The sequence below is a fragment of the Orycteropus afer genome, unplaced genomic scaffold (assembly GCF_000298275.1).
Source record: "Orycteropus afer afer isolate SDZICR_OR568_19922 unplaced genomic scaffold, OryAfe1.0 scaffold00130, whole genome shotgun sequence".
Lineage (NCBI taxonomy): Eukaryota > Metazoa > Chordata > Mammalia > Tubulidentata > Orycteropodidae > Orycteropus > Orycteropus afer.
Window position 1 is genome coordinate 6,771,402 of NW_006921717.1, and position 9,026 is coordinate 6,780,427.

Consider the following 9,026-nt stretch of genomic DNA (forward strand, 5'->3'; position numbering starts at 1 on the left):
GGGGGGGGTTGAGGTTTTTTAAAAAAATAAAAAGATAATGTCTTTTAAGGTCAAGACTTGACTCATTTAAGGTTTAATCTCTAGTCTTTTCAAGGCCTCTCAGATAAACTTGTTTCAGGAGTTGCTCAGAGCCTGGAAAAAAACTGATACGTGGTCATAAATGATAAAGTTTGAATAGTTCAGAATGGTGTGCAGAAAAACTCTCCAGTCCCACTTTTTGGGTGATGTTTTGAGGTCTGTAGTGAGCATTTGGGAAGGAACTAGGATCTTGTGGACATTAAAATGTTTGCCAAGAATTTTCACTGAGAAGAGTGTAAGGCATGTAACTAGAGCACCCATAACCTCACCTTTGGAAAGTCAGAGAAAAGCCAGAGGGGAACGAACACAGGAAGATATTAACTGGTTATCCTTGTTTCCTGGCACTGTGGGGCTTTCTTAATTGGAAAGCACAAGCCCTCCGGTGAGCAGGGAGCTCTCTCCCATCGGGTGCGTGGTGCTGGCGGGCATCTTGGCTCAGCAGGCTAGCTGGATTCCTTCCACGGAGCCCAAGCTAAGGGTTCTTCAGCATCCGAGCATATTTCTGGACAAAACAGGAATAAAGGACATGGGTGTAAGATTTTAGGGTGGAGGCCCTTTGAAGTTTGCTGCTACAGCTGTCAGGTTATAAGGAGTGTAACCTGAAGAGGCCTGTGTGGTGGGGGAAGAGTTGAGGGGGAGTCTCTAACTCTTAGACTCTAACTCTTAGGACAATAGCCTGGACAGGAGTAAAAGGTGTTCTCACTCTGCATTCCCACTGGGGGGCAGCAGTTAGCCACGGCCTGCCTGGAGCACCTCCCCTTCAGGCTCCCTTTGGGCTCCCCCTCCTCTTGCCCAGTGAGCCCTCTTTGGCTTTGGCTCTGGCTCGCGGAGGAGAGAAGGGGATTACCTGTGCCCCACCCTGCCCGGAACCTCGCAGCTCCTGAGGTTATACACCTCTGCCAGCCGTGTGACTGCTTCCTGGTACCCTTCCCTTCTGCTACTTCAGTAAGACCTCCGTGTGGAACTCCTTGTGTCTTTTTCCCTCCCCATCAGTACCTTTGTGTTGGACGAGTTCAAGCGCAAGTACTCCAACGAGGACACACTCTCTGTGGCGCTGCCGTATTTCTGGGAGCACTTTGACAAGGATGGCTGGTCCTTGTGGTATTCCGAGTACCGTTTCCCTGAAGAGCTCTCCCAGACCTTCATGAGTTGCAACCTCATCACTGGTGAGAAGCGGGTGGCGGTGGGAAGAGGAAGACAGGACGGGGCAGTGGGGGATGTGATTCCAAACGCTGCGCGCCCTCTGTCCCCTTCAGGGATGTTTCAGCGGTTGGACAAGCTGAGGAAGAATGCCTTTGCCAGTGTCATCCTGTTTGGAACCAACAACAGCAGCTCCATTTCTGGGGTCTGGGTCTTCCGAGGTCAAGAGCTGGCCTTCCCGGTGAGGAGGGTGCACGGGAGGAAGCGCTCTCTTCAGGGTGCAGTGAGGGTCCGAGAAGTAACAGTGTCTAATTCCTGGGCCGATGGGCTTCCGGGAGCACGCAGGGAATGTGTAGAGGCAGGAGCTGTTCCCATTTACCAGAATCCTGGGATCTGACGACACGGGTCTGAGCTGGAAGTTACCCGGTGTGCGTGTCTCATAGCCTGACTGCGTGTTGTATTTCCTGGCCTGTTCCCCGCAGCTGAGTCCGGACTGGCAGGTGGACTACGAGTCATACACGTGGCGGAAGCTGGATCCTGGCAGTGAGGAGACCCAGACGCTGGTTCGAGAGTACTTCTCCTGGGAGGGGGCCTTCCAGCATGTGGGCAAAGCCTTCAACCAGGGCAAGATCTTCAAGTGAACATCTTGTCGCCCAGCTGCCTGCACCTGCCCTTCGGGGAGATGGGGGTCATTAAAGGAAACTGAACATTGACTCTGTTGCTGTCCTGCCTGTGTGTGTGATGGCTCTGTCAGGGGGAGTGGCGTAGGTGTGAAGCAGGTTGTTTGTGCATCTGTGGGGCCTGTAGCACCTCGACTGCAGAGAAGAATCCTCATGAGTGGAGGTGGAGGCCTCGCCTCAGTTTAGAGAGGACTGCCAGCAGGGAGAGGTCAGAAGTGGCTCGGGGGGGGGGGGTGCTTTTCTGACTGCTTCGTTCTTGGGAACTAGATTCCAGACCTTGCCAGCGAGGGGAGAGAATACTTGATCATAAGGGGATGAACTAACCCTATGGGAATATGCAGGGAAACTTAACATTCTTTTCCACAACTGCCACATGAAGTGGGTGGCCTAACCTGGGCTCGTAGTTTAAATATTGAATAAGCAGGAAGACCTGGCACAGACCACTTGAAACAAATGCTGGCCCGTGGACTCTAACCTGACTGACTGTCAGCTCTGGTGGCAGCCCTGATTGGCAGACAAGCAAATGGGGGCCCTGAGATAACAGTAATGTGCCGTGTTCGCACATCCTAAACGGCAGGGCCAGGATTTGGAACCCAGTGGGTATCGCTAGGTCACATGCCTGGCTGTCTTCGAGGATGAAGAACCGTCCTAAGGGTCATCCAATACCCTGTTTGGACCAGCTGTCACTCTTCCTCTTCTTGGGGGTTACTTCCTACACACTCTTCAACTCTTTTCTGAGAGGGCTGAAGAGCCTCTTATAAAATCTAGCAGCTCTGGGGAAACTTGAAACTGCCCGTTGAGTCTGTTTTGAGGCACATGCAGAGGACAGTCCCGGCTCTGCCTTTGATCTCTGGGTTGTGGTTTGGGTGCATGTTTGACCCCCTTACCACCAGCACAGTCCAGGCACGGAAGGGAAGCTCTTGGCCTGGGAGGGGGAGAACAGACAAGGGGCTGCTGCCTTGCAGGGTTAGGCCTGGAATCTGTTCAGCCTGGTGCCTCTTCCTGGCATTTGTTTCTTGGACGAATGGGCAAGAGGAGAGCTGTGGGTTGGAAGCCAGGTGGGAGGGGATGGGTTGGTTCTTGCTCAGACCTTGCTCCCTGGCTGCTCAATTTGAGTTGGGTCCAAACTTATTATCTCTCTCGCTTTGAGCATTCTGAGCTCTTTAGATGGAGTCCAGAAGCACTAGGTGCTGGTTTGGGGTGTGCCCCGAGCTTGTGGCTGGGCCCTTAAGTAATTTGTCAGACTCCTCTCCCAAATTGTTTCCCACCACACCCCCTTCTTGACTTGTGCAATCTTCCCTGCCATTGTGGTGTATCCTTATTCTCAGGAGCTGGTTGAAGGTCCGGGCAGGGGGGTACAAGTTGTGTAAGTAGGTTAGATTTGAGGCCCAGGAATGGGGACCAACACAAGAAAGGGCCGGATTCTCCAGGGCCGGACTCCTGGGGAGCAGCTGGGTGGCCCTTGGCGCGCCCACGTGGCATGGGAGGGCCTGGGCTGGGGGGCCAGGACCTCCACCCCCAGGCTGCTCCTGAGACGACAGGAAGGGTGATTCATCAGTACATCCTGCCTCCGGTGCCCAGAGCTCTGGTGGTTTGGTGCAGAACGAGGGTGGCCAGGGTTGTCAGCACCGGGCTGGTGAGGATGAGGCCAGGCCCGCGCGCTTGGCGGAGGGCCAGTGCCCACAGCCAGAGGTGGGGCAGAGGTTGGAGGGGGGCGAGATGTGGTCTACAGCTGTGCGGGACAGGAGGGTGGGCAGGGAAGGAGTTAACAGCGGGAGGGTCTAGCGGCAGATGTGGGGAAGGCTCCAGGGAAAACACATGTGCCATTGGTTCGGTCCTTCCCTGCCCCGAGGAGGCCTGAGTCACCGAACTGCCGCCGGCGCGGGCCTCGCGCCTTCCCCTTCTCGGCGTGGGCTCCGAGCCGCCCGCTTGAGCCTGGCTCTTCCCGGCTCCTCCCAGCGCTGGGCGCCCAAGGGACTCGGCCCCTCCCGACTTGTCAGGCGTAACCAATCGGAGCCCGCGCCTGGCGGACGTCTCCGGTTGCTGGGCAGTTTTCCTGGAGTGCCAGGGAGCCTCGTGCTGCCCGCGCGCCACCTGGAGCTGGCATCCCCCGCGCCCACGGGCCAGCGCGTGCGGGCAGGACGGGCTGCCGAGGGGCGGGAAGGCAAGAGATGCTGAGAACAAGGGGCATGATCTTGAGGAACTGGCTAGAATGAGGAAAGGAATTGCCTATTTTGTCCACTGGGCGGAATCTCAGGGCCTTCAGAAAGGCTGAAAAGGAAGAAAACCGAGGGGGTCGGGGCTCAGGTGCGACTAGCTGCAGGTAAATCTTTACAGAGCCTGGAGTGTGCATGGAGTGGCTGATTAATCTCACTTGTAGGTAAGCCTGTAGCTACCGGTTATAAGCAGGCATTTATTTTAGCTTTGTTAGCGCTTCTCCTTAAATCACTTATTACAAAGTTAAAAGCCTTTTAAGTTCTTCAAAGACCTAGATTGACTTTTTTTTTTTTTTTTTCCCACGGCCTGCTCTGAGTTGGAGCTGGACAGCTGCTGCTCTCACTGGGTTAGACCCATCCCACCAGCTGCCCACATGCCCCAAAAGTGCCACTTCCCCTTTTGAAAGGAGGGGAGAGTCTAGAATGTTGCAGGGAGAGGCCTAAGCTGCTTGGAGGCACCACCCAGCCATTTCTGAAATTAACACTGTGGTTTTCATGGCAACAGGCACTCTTCCTCTTCAAAACCCAGGACTTTCCTTCTATCAGCATCAAATACATTTTCCTGGGGGGGGTGAGTTGGGTTGTGGCTTCTCTGGCTCAGCTCACGAGCAGGACCTGCAGGACACAGGTCACTTCCCCGAATTGCTTTGATCCTCAGTATGAATGTCTTTCTGGGGTACCCCGCCTTTTCTGCATTCTTCTTCCCCTAGTGCTCTGGAGTTCGAAGATTGGTGCTCCTGAAAGGTTAGAGACACTGCCACCTGCTCTTGTCTGTTTGCTGAATTCAGGCTGGCACGGCTCCCAGAGGAGGTCACTGTTTTACTCCAGAGGCATTGCTGGGGTGTCCCCACACCTTAGCACCCAAAGGATGAGTGGAGTGGGGAATAACAGGGGGCGCTGGTGGAGGGTAGCTCTTCATTCCTTGGAGTCTCTAGTAAGAGGGGAAATACGTTGGGCAGGTGGTACTGGTTCGATGTCCTTGGTGACCCTGGGGTCATTTGATTCTGGGCTCTTTGCATTCTCATGGTCTCCCTCCCACACCCACGCCCCTCTTTGTATTGCCAATTTCCTCAGGAATCCAAGGGTTGCCCGCTGACCCGGCCTTGTTTGCACAATGGGCGGTGCAAGGGATGGTGAGTCAGGGACGGGGGCTATTTCTGATCGGATCTCCCATGGAATGTGCCATCCCCTACTTCCACCTGCCCCCTCCCCTCTGCAGCAGGAACAGCTGTCATGGGAGGGCCTCTCCGCTGGCTCAGCCCTTTTGCAATCATCTGGCTGGCTCTGCCAGGATGGGGGTGGACAGTGAGGATGGGCAGAGCCAAGGGGAGAACCAGGGAACATGGCAGGGCCGAGGGAGCCGTTGGAGGGCAGGGAGGACTGTGGGGTTGAGGACCGAGGAAGACTGGCCTTCAAGGTCAGGTGGGAGAGGTGGAAGCGGCTGAGGCAGTATGATGCCCTTAGGGTGCCCATCCAAGTCAATGGTGCCTGCCCTGGCATTGGAAGGGACAGTTGGTTCTAGTGGGGCCTGGCCAGCCCTTCGGGGAGATCCGAACTTCCCCTGAGTCATAGGGAAGCCACAGGGTGCTTCCCTCCCGGTCCTCCTCTTCCATGTGAGCCCTGAGTCAACTAGTTGCCCGGGGGACTGGCTGTCCTGTGGGGCACTGCCTGCACCTGCCTCTGCCCTACCCCACCCTCTCCTGCTGCTAGGACAGGGGTTAGCTGGTACACACACCCCTTTCCTCCCACTCTGTCCAGTGACCAGTTCGTCTCTTTGACTCAGGCTTATAGAATGTACGGGCGGCAGGGACCCCTGAGAGAACATCACATGTCACCCCTGTGTTTCACCCTTGAGGAAATAGAGCCCGAGAGGGGAAGTGACTTATCGGGGACACATGAGTCTTTGCACGGTTCACGCAGCCACGTACTGAGTCACTTGGAGTCTTCCAAAGCGCTGGAAAGCGCTGCCTGAAGAGCTGAGGAAGAAGCTTGGGGGCCCCGGTGCACCAGGCTACGTGCTGGGTCTGCCAGCCGCCAGCAGCCCGGAGCCCACAGGGAAGCAGCGGAGTGAGCCCTGGTGCAGGGGCGGCCTGAGCAGTCCAAGGCTTGGGGCGGGCAGAGAGCACTGGGTGTAGCAGAGGCGGGACTTTGGGTGACAGGAACCTCAACTATGTGGTGACTCAGGCTCTGGGCAGCCCAGGCCCTCCCTTCCCAGCTCAGCCTGATCTCCGCAAACTGGATCTGGGGAAGCGTTAAGCAGAGGAGGGAGGGCAACCCGTGCCGGTCTCCCTTTTCCCAGAAAACTGAGGAAAGGCAGAGGAAGTTAGGAAGGAATTGGGGAAGGCCAATTCCTAGAAAGGGGAGAGGAGCCTGGGGTGCCCCTCGCCCTCTGCCCCGCCCGGTCTGCTCCCAGCAGGGGAACCGAGCTGGCTGGGGCGTTGGCTGCTCAGTCCTCCATTCCTGCCCTCCCTCGGCTCCTGTTCACAACTCCGCGCCTGCCCAGTCCCCAGCTCATTCTGGGCTTTTCTTTTCCTTCTCCCTCCCTCCCGTGTTCACAGCTCCTTCACTCACGCATTGCCACTTCTTTTCTCTAATCTAGGGTCCATATCTTCAGAGACGTTGTTGCCCTCACAGCTCCCCAGCCTCTAGGCTACCTCCTGTTGACGCTTGCAATTCAATTAGGACCAGTGTGTCTCCCTGCCCTGTCCTCACCCACTTCCTTTCCCTTTCTATGGCCTGGACTGTCTTTTTTTTTTTCCTTTCCTCCTCCTTTCTGAATTGAAATTTTTATCGAGATAATTGTAGATTCACATGCAATGGTAAGAAATAATACACAGAGAGATCCCTTGTCCAATCTCCCCAGTGTCTCCCAATGGTAACATTTTGTCAAACTATAGAAGAAACTCATAACCAAGACAATGACATTGATACAATCCACCAGTTTCAGTGTGTGTGTGTGTACATTTTCCTATGCACAGCGTGTTTTTTTTTTTTCTGCCTTCTTTCCTCCCAGTATCTGTGCTCAAAACCCTGCATCTTTTATTCTCTAACCAGCTTTGACTTGGGTTCTGCTTGGAGCTGAAGATTTCATTAGGGACTGGGTGTAACGGAAGGGTTTCCGGGTATCAGTAATTCAGGAACTGTTTATTTGAAGCTTGAAGCTTGAGGCTGGGATTGGAATTGAGTTGCTAGAGGATTTTATTTCCCTTCATGTTTGGGGTCAGGGTTAGGGGTCTGGAGGTTGAGAACGGCTTAGGAAATAACTTTTGCATCCCCTTAGGTTAGAATTACCCCTTAGGTTTGCCGTTGGACTGGGGAAGATGGGAGGATAGAAATTGACAGATTAGTGAGCAAACTGGAAGTGGGTGGAGAGGGGCTGCGGCTGGACAGGGATGCTAACCTCTGGGCTGGTGTGTGTATGAGGTGGAGGTGGGAGATGACTCAGAGAAGGCCTTGCAGTCATTTCTTAGGATTCCATGCAAAGGGACCTCATAGGGGAGGGCGGCACTGGGCTTCCAAAGAGATCGCAAACTCCACTTCCTTTCTGGAAGTGAAAGTTTAAAAGCTGTGATTACCCTTTTAGCAGTTCGTCTCTTTTCTTCCCCAAGTTCGGAAAAGGGGACTGGGGAGAGAAGGGAGGGGAAGGGGAATCCCCTGGCAAAAGGCCTGCCCACAGAGCTCCCCTTTGTGGTTGCTACGGAAACCAGCATAATAGGAACAAAACAGAGGCATGTTGCTTGGCAACAGAGGAGCTCAAGGTTCCTCACATACACATACACAACACATAACATATCAGGGAACCCCCGGAGAGGGAGTGTCATTTCTGGGGCCTGGGGTATCCCAGTGATGACGAATCCTAGAGCTCACCTGGCCAGCCTGGAAGGCATGGTGGAGTGCCAGGGGGAGGGTAGGCTTTCTCTCTGATCCCTGGCTCAAGAGGACTACCTTTATTTTGGCAGGAGACTGAAATCTTCGAGAAGACATTGTTGCCTTTGCAGCCTTGAGATCTAGGAACTCCTTGGAACTAAACTTTGTGTATGTGTGTGTATGTGTGTGTGTAATGGTGTAAAAGACCTGGTGGAAAAGGTAATGTGTAATTTGATTGAAGCAGAAGACCAGCGAGAAACTCAGCACAGAGCTGAGGGGGCAGCAGAGACATTTCCCTGCCGCATTGAACGCCTCGAGGACAGAGACGGCAAGTCCTCCATGGCTTCACTGTCACTGCCGCCACTACCACCACCGGTGCCTGGCCTGGTGTTGGGCACACAGTAAATATTTGTGCAACTGCACGAGAGACTGATAAGCCAGGGAACGAGTTCCTGGGGACTGAGAGCTGGGAGAAGTTTTGTTGAGTGATTTTTGGCATCTCAGTACCTCCTCCTTCAGGGTGTGCAGAGATAAAGTGAGTTAGCTTGTGAAAGTGCTTGCTACAATGTCACACACACAATCCTCTTCAGCAGGCATGGCTTGTGTGTGTGTGTGTGTGTGTGTGTATTGGGGGGAAGGTGGGGCTCCACAGCCATGGGCAGGAGGACTGACAGAAGTTTCCAAAAGTATGTGTCTACAATTATACAATTGAAAACGTTCTCCTCTGGATTGAGGAGCGGTCCCTGGATGGCTTGAAACAGTTTGTGCTCAGCTACTAACCTAAACGTTGGTGGTTCGAACCCACCCAGTGCCTCCGTGAAAGAAAAAACATGGAGATCTGCTTCTGTAAAGATCCCAAAATAAACCCAACGAAACCCACTGCCAATGAGTTGCTTCCAAGTCACAGCCACCCCCCTTGGGTTTCCAAGGCTGTAAATCTTTACGGAAGCAGATTGCCTCAGCTTCTTCCTGTGGAACAGCTGGTGGGTTTGAACCACTGACCTCTTGGTTAGCAGCCAAATGTCTTATCCACTGTGCCATCAGA

At 54.1% G+C, this 9,026-nt stretch overlaps 1 protein-coding gene across 1 annotated transcript in view; it reads left to right on the forward strand.

The window, feature by feature from the left end:
* Positions 1-1,859, forward strand: part of EEF1G (eukaryotic translation elongation factor 1 gamma) — a 12,413-nt gene extending 10,554 nt beyond the window's left edge. Inside the window, exons 8-10 of the mRNA XM_007944888.2 lie at positions 1,072-1,244; positions 1,335-1,459; positions 1,701-1,859. Coding sequence (XP_007943079.1) covers positions 1,072-1,244; positions 1,335-1,459; positions 1,701-1,859 — 457 coding nt within the window. The remainder of the gene's footprint in view (positions 1-1,071; positions 1,245-1,334; positions 1,460-1,700) is intronic.
* The last annotated feature ends 7,167 nt before the right edge of the window (positions 1,860-9,026 follow it).